This window comes from Danaus plexippus, chromosome 12 (genome assembly GCF_018135715.1).
Source record: "Danaus plexippus chromosome 12, MEX_DaPlex, whole genome shotgun sequence".
Taxonomy (NCBI): Eukaryota; Metazoa; Arthropoda; class Insecta; order Lepidoptera; family Nymphalidae; genus Danaus; species Danaus plexippus.
In genome coordinates this window covers 3,880,217-3,901,993 of record NC_083545.1, presented here as the reverse complement: position 1 = coordinate 3,901,993, position 21,777 = coordinate 3,880,217, and the positions used below count along the sequence as shown (strand labels likewise).

The window sequence follows — 21,777 nt, the reverse complement described above, 5'->3', positions numbered from 1 at the left end:
CTCTTAGGTCACTCGTGTCTTTTCATTCCACATAAGGTCTCGAGGGTAGAGCCTGCGGCGTCTGGCACATCTATTCCAATATTCATGAACTCTATTGTGTTTTAGTACAATACTATACAATTATAAATAATTATATTGCAAGCTACAATCCGTTTTCAGCAGGATGACAAAGTTAGTTTCAATTAAAACTTTCATAAAATACGATCTGAGTATTCATATAACATCAGTATTAAGCGAGTCGTCTCTGTAACTTCAAAAGATATATACGATCGCTTCAACTACGTCCGTCCCTCACGGTATCCAGAATGATTGCCTCAATGTTAAAATCTTCCTTCCTGTACTTTCCGTCACAAGACTCTCATTTTAGTCATCCGTTGTGAGACTATAACTTGAAACTACCTCCGCCGACGAAACATTTTGATACATTCTTGCAAGTTTATTGCCAGTTACTAAGTTACTTTGTTTGTTTAAATTTATAGTTATTCATACTTGGTTCGGTAGATGTACCGAATTAAAATTTTGAAAGTATTAATGTATCCTAAAGTTTGCTATCCTTAAAATGTATCTGAACTTAATCTAACTAAACCTGCTGGTAAATCCGCTGATAGCAGAATCAACAACTTGACGTTACTTATTTCTACTAACTTTTACACTACATCCAAAACAAGAAACAAATTATCAAAGAAATAACAAAAATCTTCTTATTTAAAATTACAACTTGATAACTATGTTAGTTCTGAGTGTTTCATGCCATAACCGAATAAGTATAATGAATACTATCTAGATCTTTATCTTTCAGTTACTTTATATTTTATATCCGAAGACCAATATTTAAGGCCCAACCAGCCTATTTTGCGCGTAATATCAAAAGTACACTCAACTGTAGATTGTTTTTTATTGGTGTCTCTCGGGAACAGTCCTCTCCCTCTAGATAAAAGATATCGTATGTCCTTTGAGTACCTTTCACAATACATATGCAAAATTATATGTCAATTGACAACTTAAGCGTGAAGACGTTTCAGAATAGAAATACTCATTTGACCTATATATATTTAATTTTCTAAATAAAATTTAAAACAATATTGTTTCAATACCACCTACTGTATTTTTATTGCATTATTTAGACTGTGACGTCCATAGATTTTAAGAAAACATATTCAATGACAATATAAATTTATGTTAAAAAATAAACATTTCGTTTTAGGTTTTTAATTGCACTATTTGTTTCCTAGATCACATTAAATAAATAAAATAATAATTGAGACTAAACAGCAATATATAAAGCTACTGAAAGAAAAACTAATAGCTATTTAAAATTCCAATATGAATGAACGTTATTTCGTTAATCGAAATCGAAGTATAGTATTTTAATGGGAAGTTGAAGATGAGTCTCGTCTCAGAGGGAAGCAATAAAAATGCTACGATAAAATTCGGTAGACTACAATATCGATTTTCCGAGCTCCATGTATTTATTCCATCTGTTGCTCTCCATGGAACTTACGACAGTATTACTGGGTCGTTATTTTTGTATGAAGAGTTTTATCGTTGTACGCCATTGCTTTCCGACATCACTTTTTTATCGAACTCCTGTTTTTATTGCGATCACTGCCGCCTTTATCTCAGAACATAAAATTGTTGTTTTTTTTATTCCATGTTATCAAGTTAAACGCAATTGTAAGGTATAAATATTAAATATGATTATCTAGATATTTATTACATTCTATATTATGTTTTAGATGGTGGCGACCGAAGATACGACGGTACCGGGCCAGATAGAGACTCCTGGGACCTTCGTAAACTTCGACACATTATCTTCTTCCTGCTCACAGCTCAAGACAAAGGTAGATATTTACATAACATTTTATCATTAATATAAATAATAAACTACATTACTTTAGTGTTTCACTGTATACTTATTACTGAATATAATACAAGCAATAATTGTATCATTTATAAAACATATAATTCTTTACACGTAACAACAATATGACACGTTGACTTCTAGAAACACTGATTAATAAGTCAAAGTAATTACCCCATACGTCGAATAACACTGGCTTAATTACAATTTATAAGTGTCGGAGTTATGACGTAGACAGAGTTCAGAAATTATCTACGCCGGTAGCTGCCAAGTTTGTAGGCTAATAATTTAAACGTTAGGATATGCTGAATTTAATTTAAACCTACGTACTATGTGTGGACATAATAAAACTATTGCAAGATTAAGTCTATAAAACAAATTTATTGTAGTATTATGTATTAGTAAATGTTTGTGCGTCTTTTTCTAGCATTTTCATTAATACAAAATTTTGTGAATAGATTCGAATCAAACGCATGACAATGGATTAGTTTAAATCCCTAAATAGATCACATGCACGACTTTCATCTCAGTACATGTCATTGTCTGTCGAGAAAGATTTTTATTAATGCCATATCCATGAGTGCTTTTTGTAGGCACTGTATATTTAATGTGTATACTCAATCACCTTCCGGCGTAATTTATTTTGACTTTTTCCATTTTTCTATCACGTGTACAGCCGACGTTGAAATATATCGACATCTGAAGGTAAAAAATAATAATCATCCGTATCGGTTCTCACTAATAATCCCGAACCCATTTACTTGGGAAATAAGTTATAGACTTAAAACAAATCCGAATACGAATAAATCCCAGGCTATTAATACTGACGGACTGTTATTAAATGAATGGCTGAGTGCCAAAAGCTCTCACCTATTTGACACAATAAAGATTCTCTTCTTATTTTGTACATCAAAATCTTAGTATATACTTTTTTAAAGCTTTATTCTTCCATTTAATATAGAAACGACAAAACTGGCATGGCTTTAATTGCTGTAAAAAAAAAATTTTTTTTTTTTCATTATTTCTTTTTGAATTAAATTATCCATTGACAACGAAAAAAGCTTTAAAGATATGAGCATTAAGGTGTATATTTCATTTATTTATATTTTATACGGAGGAAATTTATGTATTTCATAAAAACAAATGGCTCCTCTTATGTCATCGCGGCATTCGCACATATTTTCTATTTTCCCCAGCGTATTATTTAACAAAATAATGTCATCATTATTCTGTGTAAGGTTTTTACAATCTTAACACATTTAAAAAATACATTTTATAGGACTAAGAACATATGTTCACAGGTACATAGGTGGCACACAATTTAAACTATTAATATTACTTCAATTCTTACATTCTTATATTTAAAACAGAGGCTTATTTCTTATCTCTATAATACTCATAGGTTTTTTAATATAAATATAAAATTTTATGTATCTGTATTTTTTTGTTATCGATTTATAATATTAAGCGTTAATCAATCAACCAAATATAATCGTATGTATAAATAAAGATGTACTATTAGGTACACATTAAATAATTATAATTTGTACAAAACAACTAACTAAATCTCCTTTCAGTGTGCCCAGAGCATACTTAGACTTTTGCTACGAAGAAAATCAATACGCAGAGCACATTCCCGGTGGACAAATCATTCTTAACGTAAAGGTTACCCGAGCAATACTACAAACATAACGTATATTAAAGGAATGAAAAGGACCAATAATGCGACTGGCCTTAAATAAAAACTAAATATAAGATAATGAATTCACAAACAGTATTAAATTTCTCTATTAAATTGAATAAATATAATAAAGATAAAGCTACTAATTGTACTTTAACGATTGAAACATATCGAATGATTTTAAATAAAAGATTATTTTTCAATCAATTAACTTAAACATACCTACTGATACTTTCAAAATAACATGTTCGATGTCATTGAGTAATTTCATTTAGATGACGGTATATTTCAGCGCGCTTTCAACAAACATAGGAATAAACACATTTCATGCGAATAATTAAAATGAAATAATAATGTATACAGCGTATCACAAACTTTGCACGCGCTCGTTGAAATTATAACCCTCTATGAGCACTCTATTTAATTAAACTTGCAGTATCTATGTAGTTGTGTTTGTAAATTCGAATAAGCAATACAAAATTTATATACCCATTAAAGGTTATATTTTGACGAAACCGCAAAACAAAAAAACGTCTTTATATAGAATTTGTATGCAGTTCGTAGTGGAATTATGAGAATTTCTCAATATTCATAACTGAATATCGCGAATGTTTGCTCCCCCGGGCTCCGAACTGACACGCGTTGTAAGTACATTCTACGAGCGGGAGGGCGAAACAATACGTGTACCTATTTTGAATTCTCTCCTTTTCAATGAAACTCAATATTTCATAAAGGTGAAAACTTAACAGTCTCATCCATAACGCAGACTATAATTCAGACATGAAACTTTCTATTAGATTTATGAAAGACTCTGTTACTGGGAAACAATCTCAAGAGTTAATTTCTTTTTTCAATAAATAATTGAATTTACATATTTAAATAATATTTTTTAATAATTAATCGAAGAAACCATATTCAAATTAACTAGTTTTTAACAATCTCGTGTTCTCCGCTTTATACCTAGGCATCAATCATTCAGCACACCTGCTACCCTTTTCACTTAGAGTATCTAAGCGTATGGGCCACTCTACAAAGGGCCACAGACTACTCATAAATCATTTGGTTTTTACGGTACCTACGGTACGGTACGGGTAGGACCTTTAACGCACCTCTCATTCACCGGCAGCAACCTCAATCTCTTCTCACTCCTAATTAGGGTCATGAAGGTGTGGACGCAATCTAAACTTATCGTCAATAATTTTCCTTCCCCCAGTAAAAGATTGCCTATTTCTCGGTATAAATAAAGCAAACACGAGTAACCCGGTATGCCATTCAAACTCTATGTGTTGTTGATGGATATTATCCGCATATTGCTTGAAGCAGCTAACAATCAGTAACTTGGAATGCATTGGACCAGATATTTCGATCTGAGAGTGACAGACAGCTCACTGAATGCTCTTTATCATAAGGAATATAATACCCAAGAAACTTCCTAGAAATTCAGGGTCTACGGTATCCGTCATCATGTAAACTAACTCACTTCCCTGCAATTTAAGCAAGATATTATTTTATACTAGTATGTATAAACTTTGAGGAGCTTGATTTAAGTCATAAAAATTTTGCCCAAATAGCTTCTAATAATAACATTTAATAAAATACCTACTTACGAGCAAAACAATTGTTTTGTATTATCTCTTATATTTACGATCTTTCTTTTCATTAAAGATTTGCAATTTATCACTCACCTATATTTTATTTATAATTAATCATACATTCATACCAGAAATATTACCTTTGAAGATACCCGGAAGCAGATTATTAACGAACACATAGAATACGAGTAACTCCTTCCTAAAAATAAACCATCCACATAGTGACATTTAATGAATTGCATATTGATACAATAGATTATTATATAAAACACCTCTCTGTAAAAATAAATTCGATATCACTTTAATTCTATCCTATCTTTTATTCATTTCTATAAAACATAAACTAATAAAGACTTAAAATATTATAGACTTAAAATAGTATAAACACAGCCAACCTTTTCACTTATGTGCCTTTATAAAACTATATAATATAAGTAAGTTCTCATTTATAGTGAGTTGCACATTAACGTTTGATAGCTTGCAATATATTCCTAGTGACGAAGCTGGGCCCACGGCCGGTTGTGACGGAGCCTGAACCAACGCCACCGCCTCCAGTGCAGCAACCGCCTCCCCAGCCCACTAAGCCCGAACGGTAATACTTATATACATATATATTTTTAAGAACATTCCTTTCTTTTACTTTAGCAAAGTTCTTTTTAAGATCTTATAAAGATATAATTATGTGTTTATATTACAAAAAATATATGATCGTTTTTATGTATACACATAATCGCAAAACTGTAGTGATGTCTAACACATAACATTTTTCAGCGAGGCGGGTAAGGCTCCATCCAGAGCGGGGGCTTGCCGGGTATGCCTTAAAGCTTTAAAGCCCGGTGAGGTTTTCCACATATGCAATGGCTGCCAGCATCGCGTCTGCGAAGACTGCTCTTCGTATTCCAAGCCCGCAAGTGACGAGGAGGCGGTACTTTTCCATTTTTTTTTTGTGTTCAATTCCGTTAAGACACTTATAAATAATTTGATTTTATTATAACAAGTAACAATGACCTACGTCTAGACACAAAGGGATCTCACTCAAAAAATTTAATGTTACAAAATTATATTCTCTTTACATAATATAACAGAGTTTCGCAATTATTTATTCCTATTGATGAATCATCAATTTTTATTTTTTCTTGAACCTTTTGGCCAGGTTTTATTTTGCATACTTTGTCAATGCAGTTCAACACTATAATGTTTATCATCGATACCCATCTATATTACATCTGAATGGTATATATTGAGCAACCAAATTGGAGCTTTATAATATCGACAGAATTCATGGCGATGCTCCGTATGCCGTCGTAAAGCTGCTCCCAGGGTTCCTCCGGCTGCACAAGATAGTACTGACTCACTTCTCGAGGTCCCCGTATTGGAGGCACTACAACGTCGACACTCTGAAGCAAGGCTCGGAAGTGGAGGTTCAAGTACCGGACTGGCTCCGCCACGATCACCCGAACTGCGAAGACACTCCGATGTGTCACCTGCTTCCTTAAAGGAGCTGGAAAAAGTAATGTTTGTTTGGTCTTAACGCAAATTAATCTAAAGTAAAAATGAAATTTATTTTTATATTTATAAAATTTTCACATTTATGTAAAGCATGATAACAATACTCTTTGTGAAATTTGAGGCTGAAAGTAGGCCTATTATCATCTGTAGCTTTATTCAGCACAATTTGTCAAATTATTTGAATTTGCTATGAATACGTGTGTAACCACGCTGCCCTCGCGGCAGTTAAAGGGCAGCGGCAGCGTGACGCCAGGCGCAGACTCCCGCCGGCCAAGTGCAGCAACGCCTGCACGACGTCGCTCTGTCCGTGCTCCAGCGACGCCGCGCCAACGCTCAGTTGATGAAGACCAGCACCCTACCGCACACCCAACAGCTCACACACCAGCACTCGCTGCTCCACCACCAATGTCTAGACGGTAAGTGGTTTTACAATTTTTAATATTTAACCTTGCTCCAGTGTTTTGTTCTCATATGGGTTGACAATTCAAAATCCTTTATTGGATTTTCTTGTTACGATATTGTTTTGGCCATTAAAATAAAACTCTCTGCCGAAAACACAACCTACTTTGTCGCACTTATTTCTTTTTTATTGTTTCTTATTTCGATTTATTTATACAAACTCCGCTGTTCACAAATATAATTTGACCGGAGCGTCAATGAAACAGATAGTATTTCTGATAAAATTTCCTGACAAAAGATGTTATCCGACATTGAACATTTATATGAATAAAGAACAAACGAACTGCAATCGATGGCCGATTTGACCTTTATAACTTTCAATAAAAAACTTATATAACATGAACTTTCAGATAATTAATTATAATTATTTATTATATAATTTTATCATTAGACGCTTTATTCGATATTAACATCTGTTGTCTTCGTATCCATGCCGTAACGGTATTGTAAGGTAACAATTGTCATAAAAGTTTTTAGAATCGTTTATTTATAAACAAGTGATCTCGCAATAAATCACCTGTGAGTATATATCTTCTTCTGGTAGGTAATTATTTAGGGTCTCGAAGTTGACGACAGAGATTGAGGGGAGGAGGGACATTAGTAGGACGTGTCCCATTTACAAATTCAACACGAAATAGCACTTATTTTTAAATAACTACCGAGACGTTTTATGTCTTTAAGAAATAGGAATGGCAAAAGGACTAAATAGATTAAAATAAATGCAAGCCATTACCTTTCTTTCCTTAAGAACAAACCATTAGTTCAATTTGATATCACGTTGGAATATATATTCGTAACGAATGTCTACGGAATTAAATACGATGTTATGTTGCTTATTACATCAGGGCATCAGCAGTAGACGTGGTAGCAGGAGCTGGTTCGAGACGTAGTTCGTACAGGGCAGAAGTGGACGCTCCCGATACACCGCAGATTACAGGGTTGAGCGTTGACGAAGACCGACCAATAAGACGAAGAGGCAGCCAACTGTATGTGCTATATATTGAATTAACAGACAAATCCTGAGCTTGAATAATTTAACGTGCATCTATATCGCATGTGAACAACAGTGTTAAAAGCAGTGAATTTTGAGAGGCCTTTAAAAGTGAATTAATCAGAAATCTATTTTTTATTAAGAAAATTAATAAAACGAACTAAGTTATTTTGCAACTGAAAATATTTTTCCTGAAATATCATATCCATAATATTTAGGACTAAATAATATGACAGTCGACAATATTTCATCAAAAAAGATGTTTCACAGGCCTGATATAGCTGCATTACAACAAAGGACAGGAGCTCTGAGTGCTATGGCAGCACTTGCCTCACGCGGCTCAGAGGTATCCGACCCCAGTGCAAGTGCTGCAATTGCTGCAGCACGTCAAATGTCAGTTGATGCTGAGGCGATAAAGATCGTCATACATGACGTTGATGATCGCTCGCCACGACGTGTGTCATTACGTCGCGATCCCAATGATAAAGGACATCGATGTAAGAAACCCAAGTATTTAGAATGGAATTTTTTATAAACGTATTTACTTGTTATATAAAAAAAGTTTTATTTTTAAATAATCGAACCACTATTTTGAATCAATGTTAATCAAATAATAGCTCGAGGCTTCGGAATGCGCGTTGTTGGAGGAAAACCAGATGCCAGTGGACGACGAGAAGCTGTTATAGTTTGGACAGTGCCTGGAGGCCCTGCCGACTTAGCTGGCTTGCAACAGGGAGATAAGGCAATTAGGGTTTCTTCTAAAGTTGATATAATTACGTTACATTTTAATTTTACTTTTAAATTTAATACCCTTTATTTATAGGTATTGGAATGGGGCGGTGTCCCATTGATAGAACGTAGCTTTGAGGAGGTATGCGCTGTGCTAGAACGTGGTGGCGACAGTGTTGAGCTGTTAGTGGAACCTGCTCCCCAACTTGACGAGCCACCAGCACCACCCACAATGAGTCATCATCACCACGCACTTTATGGTACCTAAAATGACGTCCTATGTCTGTTATTTGTTTATCTTTACTTGGCTTTTCTTACTCTACCTTTTGATATATATTTCTATTACTTTCATCTCTATAAATGAACCAATTTGGTTTGTCGGTTTTTTTTTTATATATTATTCACAAAATTATATTAGTATTTATTAGTATTCATAATTTAACACTTTCTTCTTCTCTTACTCTACTCTTTATGACACTGTCACTTTTCTTTTGTTTCTCTTTTAATCTTTCTGCTTCCTTCAGGCCCTTGAAAGCCAATAGTAGACTTTCATTATTGAGTTGACATCTGTAAATATGAACGCTGTTAATGAAATACCAACCCCACTTTCACCTGTTGTGTATAGATTCTTTTGGTCCACAGAACCCGATACCGACAAATCGCCGTCGTCGCCCACCCGAAGGAAATTGCCGAAAACCCCGGTATAATATTCAAATAGGCTTATTATAACAATATGTGTTGTGAATCTATGAGACGATGGACCGAACTTTCGTTCCTCTTACTTCTGTTAGAGACTGTCACTTAACGCCTCCACAACCGCGCTTCGGATCTTAGTTGTGTTCTCTCTTATTATTTCATTGTGTATTGATTCAACATTCCATTTTTGAATCACATTTGCTTTACCAGACATATACCTAATATTAAAATAATATTAATATCACTCAGTACAAATATGATTCAAAAACTTTTCTTGACTCTAGTTAGTCATTGTGTTATTATTTCTAAGTTTCTATTGATGTATTATTTTGACGTAATAGTGACCGTACAATTTCTACGTTAACGTTGTAGTAATATTACGTTTTTAGACGATTTAAAAATATGGTTTTTTGTATTAGAAATGATTTTATAGACATTTTTTGTGACCCGCTGGTGACTTTGTCTGGATTCGAAAGAGCGTTGGGGCTGGTCTCCTTGATCTGCTGTGATACTGTAGCACTAATCACTCGAACATCTTCCATGTTACACTAATTTTAAGAGATTGAAATTTCTATATATTAACTTAGAACTACTTTAACTTTGTTAATCTTTTACTAATTAGGGAAACGTTACCCTATTTTATCCACTGGATATAACTAATAATATTTTAATTTGTTGTTAATCTATATTCGTTATAGTCGATCGTTTTTATGGTGTTAACCTAAGTGAAGTATATGAAAAAATGCTGCATACTTATTTTCAGATTTTTATTTTTTCTATCACCCGACCAATTTCGTTATCTCAGGGACGCTGGGTGGAGTTGTAGGGAAAATTCGGCAATTAACAATAGGATCGATGCGATTACATCAGTAAGTTTAGATCGAAGCTAACTACAATCTTAGTGCTCGATGGTAGCATAGGGCTCATCCCGATATCAATTTAACAACTAGGATATCTGTGGATGTTTAGAATATTATTCTAAATATGTGACGAAACAGTAGTGCGGCTAGAGCATTCATCGCTTTTAGCTTGCAAAATAAAAGAATTATTCCTAAATTTAGTAAAGCGCTAAACATAAAGACACAGCCACTCACTCTATTCAATATTAAAAATAAAAGCAAATATAAAAAAAAAACATAGAAAGATTAATGTCAATACAACAAGAAGAACAGAAGACATAAAACCTGCTACCAGAAATACAGATGAGATGAGCGCGATAACGTCAGAAAAAAAAGACAGCGAAATGCAGACGGACCACAAAACACTTCAGTTCGTACCGTTCCCATGTTTTGAGCATCGAGTAATTGTTGACGAATTTTGTTGTTGATTAGTGTAGTGTATTGCCGCACAATATACAGAGACGTTTGCAAAACTAGTCTCATAGGAAGCTTGGATTGGTGGCAGCACGGTACACCGCCAAACGCAGGATCGTAAACACCTTTAGCAACAGGCGCACACCGATGCTTCTGGATGGTGACGCGATACGAAATTGACACGATGTACATAGCTGTTCAGCTCCCGTAGTTGTTGAATGTTAAACTGCATTAAATAATTAAGGAATGCATGACTTTGCACAGTGTGAATGTGCATTGTTCTGGCCCACAGCACTCACTTTTTGGATATGAGATATGTAGGTGTTGGATAAGATGTGCTTATTTATGTCAAAAATTATTTCGTGTATCAATATACTACAGAATAAATATAATAGAATATATAATTTAATCGCAGCTTATTAAACCTGAATACTAAGAAAGGCTTCCCACTGATGATATGTATAAATCCTTAACAATGATGTATGGTAGATGGCAAATTTGTATAATATTATTATAAAATCATCGCAACGTAATAGGTATATAACATTATTTAGGATTTCACTTATATCAATTACATACAGTACAATTTAATACTTAGAAACAAAAATCTTAACTTGTAACTCTAAGATTTTGCGAGGCTTGACCAATTAGCATGATAAAGCTTTATGCATGGCGGACGAGAGCGTCAAGTTTATTGATTATTACTTTATGTATGAATAGATATGCCTAAGCCCGACGCATGTTGTTAAAAGGAAACGTTATAAAAATTAACTGGATGAAATGCGAGATGACTCATAACCAGTGACATAAATGTAAAAATGTGTGACATTACGATGAGATTCCCTAATTATATAACTGCTGTTGGTTGAATAATAACATTAGCTCTTTTTGCATGTTACAAGAAATATATTGGTACCATTACTAATTTATTTTTTGTTTCCAACTGGTTTCATGTTTTAACCTTAAAGAGGAATAGATGATACCAGCTTTTTTAGATAACCACATAGAATATTCTATATGAATACCATCTAGCTGTTCGAAATTACGATAAACTTAGTAAATATGACTTAATTAATAAAAAATCTTTATGCATATTAATATATTAACATATATGTAGGAACAAGATCGCGCGGAACGAGTCAGGGAGCGTCCACCAGCGCGTGCTCAATTACAAGTTTGGTTTGAAAGTGAAATCCGTAAACTCGTCGTGGTTCTGATCGCTGCTGACGATCTACCGTCTCGGGATCATACCTTGGGCTACGGTGATGAACCTGAAGCTTTCGCCAGAATCCGTCTTCTTCCATCACTGTTAGTGACTTATCTATTAGATTAAACAAATTACACTTAAAAATAGTCTTGTTTCCTTGTATAATTTTGTTGCGTCAAAATCGATAAATATTTTATTTTATTAAATACAGATAAACTGAATTTCCTTATTCACATCAGCAATCAAATCTCTTCTACAATCAATAAATTTAAAAGTATTCTGATGTACTGTTTTTGGATTTTCATTAAAACTCAGTTTTCAGTCTATCTTCTTTTAATCGTGTCTATAGCCTTGAACGGTAAAATATTATTTTTTTTTTTTCTAGCGAATCTTGTCCGCCCGTGGAGACAGACCCTGCTTCAGCATCGTGCAGTCCAGTGTGGAACGCTACACTTGGATTCGGCGGCCTCACAGCAGATCTACTTGCAGGTCGCGCTCTTGAACTTACACTTTGGGACGCCTGCCCTGGTATTGATCCAGTTCTGATTGGAGAATGCACTGTAAGTTATGGTCTTATCACGTAGAAGTATATTAAAAAATAAAGGTTACACTTGCGGGCAAAGTAGAAAACTAGTAATAACCAATTGAGGATAACATTTATGGTAATGTTTCTCCTGTTAATTTCAAATGCTTTTTTATTTAAAATTAAAATTTATGACGCAATTCTAATCGGAGGCGGGATTAATAATACAATTCAATGTAAATAAAATAGATGGAGTTAGAGAAAGCTTTCGCTGAAGAGCGCGCCGTGTGGTGGACATTGGAAGAGCGTGGTACTCGGTCAGCCAACGCCTCACCTCGTGGTTCACTGACTGGGGCTAGAGCTCTTCGGCGTGGAGATTTTGCTTCACAAAGATCTGTTTCAGGTTTTTATATATCTATAAATATAATTATTTCTACTTATCAAAATGCGTCAATAGGCCAACAATTGAGTCTTATAGTTTGTAATTAATTGAAATTTAAAATCGAGTAAGTTATTTTGTTTATTTGTTAATCCACCAGATGATGTGGACTCGATCGGAGAGTGCGCCTCGCTTCTACACCCAGATCATGCCTGGGTCGCTGGTTCGCGACGAGGTTCCTCCCAATCTGAAACCTTAGAAGTTGAGGTTTACCAGCTCGGGAAGGACTTTTCCCGCTCCCTACCTGGTTCACGACGTTCCTCTTTCCAACAACAAGACAAAGGTAATGTATATTCGTAAACAGACACTTAAAGAAATAATATTCTAAAGAGAGGCATTCACTTTTCGTAAACAATTAAAGTCTACACTAATGGTGCTCTGATTTAATGAGATCATCTTTAAGTCTAATGTTGTGTACCTAATTATTATTGCGTTAATATTCGACTTAAAATAATAATTGATGTAATGTGCTCTTTAATTTTTAATGTCACTGTATAGTATAAACAAAAACGTTATTTATACACAATTTAACACAAAACAAAGCAAAAGAATTATTTATTGAGCCATTTATTTGGTGTGAACTGTGAAGTATATACAAACTGTGACTATATACAATACACATACTGCGTTTCGTTTGCTCTATTGGCAAATACCGTACTAGGATCCGATGCGAGATGAAAGAATCTATTTTCCAAATTTTTTATAAAATTTAGCAAAATATGTTTATACAATAAAATTATATGATTTATTTGTACTAGTTGCATTTCATAACAGTTAACCTTCTTCTAATATAGTTTGCATATTCTCTACACAGATGGCGTGCCTGAGTCTCCGGTGTGTTCGCGCCGTGAACGTCGTCGATCGTCCTGCGTCCGTCGCGACCCTGACGACATCTTGCGTTCGTTGCGCGCCGTCAAAGGCGAGCTGGGACGTACGCTGTCACTGTCTGGGTCCACGGCAAGGCGTAAGTACTATATTACGATACGTATATTTGAAATATTTAAATAACATAATTTCTTAAGATCTCATAATATATTTATGCAATAAATAAATATATATGTATATACTAACACAAATTCATTTAATTACTCTACTAACCTTAGTATTACCCCACCCGTATTTAAATAAGTTACATCAAAATAAATGTTTAATTTCATTAAAAATTTCAAAACTGTGTCTCAGAATGCCTCAAATAGTATAAAGATACATAATTAGATGACACACGTAGGTATAATTTGGATTGTGTTTACACTGAACGCCTCCAATCCGCTTGACAACACAACCACCGACCGGTATTTAGTAATACACTCGATCCTTTTCGCCCCACTTCCTCCAACAACATTATACGAACATTAAGAGTACTGACTTGTACCGTGTTATGCTTGTTTGGTCAGCAGCGACGGACCGTTAGCAACTCGGTAAGCGACTACCGTGCCCGCGCCCGCGCGTGCTTCCCTCAGGGTTTGTCCGCGCGGTGTCGGTGTACATGATCCCTTGTGACGTCCGACGGCCGAACGTCTCCAATTCCGATTCGATTGATCGTCTCTGACCACAGCTATGGTTTGAACCTCTTTCATGTTGATTCATGGGCGCGTTCAACCATGGCAGCGATCGGTCATGGTTTAGAAACGGAATGGGTGCGGTAACAAAGTAGTAGCATGGGTCATACATAGCTTGCGCGACGGCCGCGCGCACGCACCGTTGAATGTGGCTGTGCCCGAAGCTTCTCATCACTTCACTGTGTCTGTACTGTTCTGTCCTGACGCATGCCCGGTCGCGGGCGATCACGCTCACTTCATCTGTTTCTGTGTTCCGTCTGTTCGGCATTGATGGCATTGTCTAGGTTATTATGGATGGATTTCATTACCCTTCGCGAATGTCATTCATTGTTACGATCCACATTCTATTAGACTTCTTGTACATATATTCTTAGGTCATAGATATTACAGTTTTCAATCAAATAATTAGATGAAATAAGACTCCGTATTTCGGAGTGAAAGGCACGTGCAAGTGGGCGTTTAATAGACCCGTACGTAGACGTTACCGCTGTAGGTTGCGGTCGCGCATAACGTGACGCACTCGCTGGCGGCGGCATGGCAAAAAAATAATATAGTTCCCTCTGAGGAAACATTACTTACAATCTCTAACATTAGATACGTTACAGTTATGGCTGCTCATGACACGGAATGCTTATACCATAAAATATTTCAAGACCGCTTCAAGCAACTATTAGAAACTCGATAACACTTTTGGCTGCACAAGTTGAAACGCTTCTTCTTTCATTTCTGTGTTTAGGGAAGAACAGTTTAAAAACCTGTGTACTTTAACAGAACTGTTGACATCAGCACGATGCTATTTGACGTGCTTTATGTATTGTTTATTTATTTTAAATGTTTTATTGAATGGTTATTCTACTTTTGGTTTATGTTAAATTATTTTTGTGTTGAAACGATAGAGCGATACAACGTAATCGACATAGTTGTACGCCCGTGTTACCCAAAGAGCTAGTAGTGATCGTTACTGTGGGCGGAAGTGGTGTGGCGGGTGGTAGGTAGTATGTGTTGTGGGTGCGCAGGCACAGCGACGGGGCGCAAGGGCAGCATGTGGGCGGCGGTACCCGCAGCGGCGGCATGTGACGCGGTGGCAGACGACGATGACGACGTCCCTCTAGGTCCGGGACAACTGCCGCCGCGCAACGCTCATCTGCCGCCACTGCACGCTGAGATCAATATCAGCATCATCATGATCAAAGGACAACTTGAGCTAGAGGTTTATATCGTTATTGGACAACATTCCAGAAATTTTTAAAAACCTACAATTTTGACGTTTTCTATACGAATATATTGTACATATACACATATACAGTATAATGTACAAAAAAAAACTGAAAATTTGACTTAAGTTTCTAATACATTTTAATTTACATAATATCAATCGAATAAATAAAAAGATTGAATAAAATGTTTTCTTTGAAGTCATTTGTTACTAATATATTCTTGAAAACCATACTGATAAATATAAATATTTTCTCTAAATAAAATATATTGTACTTAAATTTGCTTACAGGTATCTCATGCTCGTCGGTTTATGGCGTTAATGGCGAGGTGCCTGACTCATACGTGAAATGCTACCTTCGCGATGGTGACAAGTGGTTGCACAAGCGTAAGACAAGAGTAATACGCCGCACCACTGAGCCACATTTCAAACAAACGCTTAATATCAGGTATAATTTAATATCAAATTCAATCATTATTACATTGGTAAATTTTTTTTAGGTCCGACGTAACAATCATTTTAGAAAAAACATCACTCTTCAATGTTTTTCTCTGCTGAAGAACTCAATTTCATTGTGGTGTACAATCCAAAGTTTCATTTTAATTTAAGGATAGTATGAATAATATTAAATGTTTATATAAATACAAGTGTATTATGATATCATAATTTTAACATCAGGCAAGCGAGGCCTTAGGTCGTACGCTGGTAGTGATGCTGTGGCAACGATGCGGGGGATTTGAACATAACCTTGCCCTGGGAGGTGCGGAAATATGTCTCGACAAACTGTCACTGCCGCAGCGCACGTATGGCTGGTACCCTCTGTTCCCAGCTACCTCGCTCGCCGCTGACGAGTCGCCCGATTGATCCAGGTACTGTTTTTAATCCTACCTATAATGATGATAAGATCGTTTGAAGCGTAATTAAATTCAATGTTTAGAGATTGTATAGTGTATACCAATTAATATAATTCCTCAATTTTTTACATAATTTTCTTATAATAATTCAATAACTCTTATGAATTTTACTTTATATCGTTCCTATTTTAGTCAATAACGTATTTTTATTATAAGGGAGCCGTCGCCGGAGCGCCACGAGAACTAGCACTCCACGACGGCTCAAAATACAGCAAGTCCTGATATTTCAAGGCCTAGTTATTGATGTCCTGATGATGCATGGTCTATAGCGCAAGACCGTCTCCATGCTAATGCCCCTTAACGCTGGTACAAAGACTATTCGTTTCTCATTGTGCTCATCTAATGTGTATTAAATGTCGTTACTTTATGTATATAAATGAAAATTGTTTTAGAAATATTATAATATCGATGCAGTTACAATAATTATCCGATTTTATTAAAATGTTATTGCTTAAATATATATATTTGCTTCAAGAGAAATTTATAGAATGATATGAGAAACTACTAATTGATCTTCTGTTCGTATATGGCCTATCGATTCGCATTTTCAAACTATTAGAAAGAAATTGTAGTTTAACATATCCATATATATGTATAAAATATATTTATATACATATATATTTATGTAAACAAATAGTTTAATCATTTCATTAATGATTAGTAATGTAACTAGGTAATTAAGAATTGTATTTGTAGATTTTATGTGTTATTCTTGTATAGAAATCTATTTCTTTTGTTCGTGTAATAGGATCGAGCAATAGTGCCCCTAAAGCAAATGACATATTATTATTTATTTTGTCCCATGACTAATTTGTATTATGATTTCGTTCGCAACGTTATAAGCATCCTTCTATCAAATCCGATCGTTTAAAGAATTATAAAAGAATCAAAATTAAACACTAAAAGTTAACTAACGTATACTCAATATTTCAAAATATTTTATAATACCGATGTGATTTTAATATAATTTTTTTATCTGCTTGAAATTACAGATAATATAGGTACTTATTGTGAAATGCTACTGAGCTCTAAAACTCTTTTATCACTTCCGTTTATGTTTATTAATGTTCTGCTTGTATACTTAGTAATATGTATTACGAGCTAAAATGGAAACAGTTTTTCAGAAAAATCAGTAACCAAAAATGGATTATCTCAGATGGTAATTAAAAACTTGCCATCTGTTTTGTGGCAAAATTAAGTAAGTTGATATCTAAAACGTTTTCTAAATCACTTTACAATTAAAGGAAGCACAATAACAGTGTCATTTCTTAAGACATTTTTAATCCCAGTAGCCTTTATATCTTACACAAGTGTCATTTCAATATTAGAAAAATATAATATAAATTATAACAGTCTAATTTATTACTGATAAGTGAAGTAAAATAACATCGTGTAATATGTGGATAAGCGTTAAATGTGTATTATTAGAAATACCTGTCTTTAACACTGTGGTACTACTTTATATAATCGTCATCTTAAAACCCCAACTTAACACTTTGCCTTATACGATTCGTAGATTTCTTAAGAAACACTAGTATGTAAGTGCGTCTAGGTACTATTCTTCCAAGGTTGTGCTTTAGTGAATTTTCCCTATAGCTAATCTACCGACATTGTTATTTCTTTTTATCGAAATAGTTATATATCTTTACACACTGTAAATACTGTTGTTTTTTCAAAAATTTTCTACGCACAACTGTTTCGTGATAGTATTAAAATCTTTTATAAAGTAGTACATATAATATACGTTTCTAACATATATTTAAATGCTTATAATATTCAGAATATAAATTCATTGTATAGATATAGGGCAATACCGATTGCTTTAACCTCTTAAACTTTTATGAACCCTGAAAACCAATGCCTACAAATACTCAGTAGGAGCAATAGGCATGATGACAAATTTTGAAATTCCTTTGTATGATGTAGGTATACTTCTATTTCCCACGAAAAATTATTAATGTTACAAAAATGCGAAGTTTTTTTATCAAGTAGTTGCATTTTTGTCTGTTTATTTTTAATCCGGCGCGAAAACGCTTGTGAGTGTCATGACGTCGCTTGTGATGTCACGTCTAAACAAATAGACGCAAGTACGCTGCACTCCTTAAATAATTAAGTTATTGTGTATTATTATATATGAATTCAAAATGTGGTGTGGGGTCCCCCAGTGTGAGAACACATCCTTAAAACTCCTGATACGTTATTTGTGTACGTCCCTCACAATAAAAAAATACGAAACAAGTGGTTTAAACTTGCAATGCGAGATTGAAAAACAATATTGCCCAGTACTCACCTTTATTTCAGTGAGGATCACTTCGATGTAAGTTTTTACATTTTTTTTTAGATTCTGGTATAGTTTATAAAACTCGTATTTGGTAATAATATTTTGTACGAGGTCTGAATGTAAAAATGTAAACAAATTATTTCGAGGTTAGCTTCATCTCTTATTACAGTTTTATTACGTAGCTTATTCAAACTTCAGTCACCAAATAATATGGATCATTAATAAATTAATATTATATAATTTCATGGGATCCTCATGAAAACGCGGTGTATGCAAATAAAATTTATTGTCAACTAATAAAAGAAAACGAACATCAGATGCCTCGGCAAGATCATATATTATAATATTTTTAATTATGTTACATGTAAGTTTTAACATTTCTAAATTCTGATGAACAAAAAACTTTATTTGATGCCAAAAACTCTCCCAGCATTGTTATGTTGATTCTAGGCAAATTAGCGCTGCTTGTTTTTGGAGATCCTTGCTTGATGACTCGTGTTATTTTATATAAGATTTTAATAACATTTACACTCAAATAGTACTCCATGTAATAAAAAGTATTCAAAGTTAACATGACGAAATGACGTTCGTGCGTGTTGTTAATGCCTCTAATTAGAAGTCATGCACACTGTATTGTGTTTAAGACATCATGGCGCATTCCCTTAGTTTGCCAATATAAAAATTCGCGTTTTATATTCCAAGCTTCAAGTTTAATTTACTAAATATAGTATTTTAGCGATTTTCAATTAATGTCATCATGCTAATTAGACGAATTTTCATCAAAAAGTTTTATTTGCTTAAATTCTACCCAAACTAAAGCGCGAATAATGACCTTATAATAATAATAATAACCTACTTTTAACAAAAATGTAATTGTATAGCGTCCACATACGACGCCATATATACATATCAGATCCAGTACAATACGATTTTTGGTTTGCAACTGAACATTGTGTTAGAGGTAATACTCTGTCATCTACACTATTACAAATTTTCCCCAATTACCAATTTTTTAAATTAACTTCCATATATTGCTTATTTGTATGTAAATCTAATGTATTAGATTTGCTGCCTCTTTGCTACTTCTTATAAAACAAAATATTATTGTCCTGCATTAGCATCGTCGGGTACCAATAGTTACAAATTATAAACGTGAGTTGCTCGCTTTAACTCATTTTACTGCATTAATCAGATTTATTAGAGTTCTCTAACTTATTTTAATGTTTGAGTAAAACAAGAAATACTTTATTATGATATAATGAGTGTTGATAGATTTTTCAGATATAACATATTATTGTGAATCATCGCGGATCTTGGTAGCCTTTTTAAATATATATAAAAATGTATTCTATACATATATTTTAATTGGTGTTAGATACAAATTACATATCGACGGAATTTAATAATCGTCAAAATCTGTGTTCTTCCATAACTTTCGTAGCTTAGTGACTCGCTTGACAATATTATATTCATCTTGTTTCATAGGGTACCTTTTATGATCTTTTCAATACATATTCACTATTTGCCCTTAATAGATCTTACTATTTAAATGCCTTAATAATCTAGACTCTATGGAATGTTTGTAAAATATCTTTTCGTACGTCGAAAGCGCTATAAGATACCTGTGTATAAAACAATCGTGTGATTTTTGTGAAAATTTATTTTTTTATCAACACATTAATTGTACGACCCTAAGAGAGAGAATCAAAATTAATCTTAATTCCTATATTACGTAATATGTACATTCCCTTTTGCCGTATAGATTTACCTATCACGCGTTGAATATATTTTTACACTACTTTTATATTCAGTTTATATAATAGAGCTGTGAAGATATACTTACTTAATATGTAATTATAAAACTAGATTAAAAATATATATATATTTTATTCTGACAGAAGATTGAACTAGTTCAATCAGTTTACGCTTACTATTTCGATATATTAGTATGTATGACAGATAATATTCTACATAAGAGATATATAAATTTATTAACTATCATTATTATGTGCCTAATGAATCCCGATCCCACCGTCTCAGCACCAGCATGATATAACCAGAAGGCGACTTAATACTGCATTATCTACACTTACTTCTATTCTACTTTAGTGTTGTCGTTTCTTCATAGATACAACATTTCAAATTCCGTTTTCGCGATGTCCAACCTCTAGAACTGTCATGGGAGTAAAACATCTATACTATGAAACAAGATTTAGACCATTGCGAAAACGGATGGAAATACAATACTAGTACGTAACAATATGTGTGTCAAAATATATTATTAAAATAAATGTGATAACAAATGAGTTTATTATAGCAGTATAAACACAAGCGTGCTGTTTTATTGATAGCCCTTTTAACATTTCACAGGTTCTGTCAATATAGAATAAACCTCACCGCAATTTAGTTTGAATTATATTATAAATATAATTCAATAGTAAGTAATAAGACGCATCAGCGTAAGGTATGTAAAATATATTAGATACTTTTGGTAGAAATTACCTGATAACCAGAATCTTGATCCTTTATGCTTGACGCCCATTTTTTCTCCACTGTGGCTGACGTATATTTAACTTAAAACTACCTCACACATGCTAGTCGATTCCAATACGGAAATAGAAACATAATTGATCATAAATATTAATTTTATTATAATTAATCAACGTATAGAAAATTCTTTATTGTTTACAACTTCGTGTTGTAATTAGAATATTGAGAGTAGAAAACGTATACCGTGGCATCAAGTCGATAACAACGTAGGCTAAAATTGGTGACGCTGCGGCGAAGACGTGGCGATTACTTTATCC

The 21,777-nt window shown here is 33.9% G+C and overlaps 1 protein-coding gene and 1 long non-coding RNA gene across 2 annotated transcripts in view; both read left to right on the top strand.

The window, feature by feature from the left end:
- Positions 1-21,777, top strand: part of LOC133319089 (uncharacterized) — a 73,132-nt gene that overhangs the window by 25,178 nt on the left and 26,177 nt on the right. The window lies entirely within an intron of this gene.
- LOC133319082 (regulating synaptic membrane exocytosis protein 1-like) lies at positions 1,385-16,123 on the top strand. The gene is made up of 18 exons (XM_061522184.1): positions 1,385-1,433; positions 1,737-1,841; positions 5,612-5,726; positions 5,906-6,059; positions 6,411-6,644; positions 6,869-7,059; positions 7,948-8,088; positions 8,364-8,590; positions 8,711-8,835; positions 8,917-9,082; positions 9,465-9,523; positions 11,949-12,139; positions 12,424-12,598; positions 12,811-12,964; positions 13,101-13,283; positions 13,815-13,964; positions 15,576-15,769; positions 16,067-16,123. Exons 1-18 carry the CDS (start codon positions 1,385-1,387, stop codon positions 16,121-16,123), a joined length of 2,670 nt encoding a protein of 889 aa, XP_061378168.1.

Bases quoted from the DNA above. Each gene is read 5' to 3' on its own strand.
- LOC133319082 (XM_061522184.1), top strand. From the start codon at position 1,385: ATGAGTCTCGTCTCAGAGGGAAGCAATAAAAATGCTACGATAAAATTC. The intron at 8,089-8,363 runs GTATGTGCTATA...GATGTTTCACAG, and splicing joins AGACGAAGAGGCAGCCAACT to GCCTGATATAGCTGCATTAC. The intron at 12,965-13,100 runs GTTTTTATATAT...TTAATCCACCAG, and splicing joins TTCACAAAGATCTGTTTCAG to ATGATGTGGACTCGATCGGA.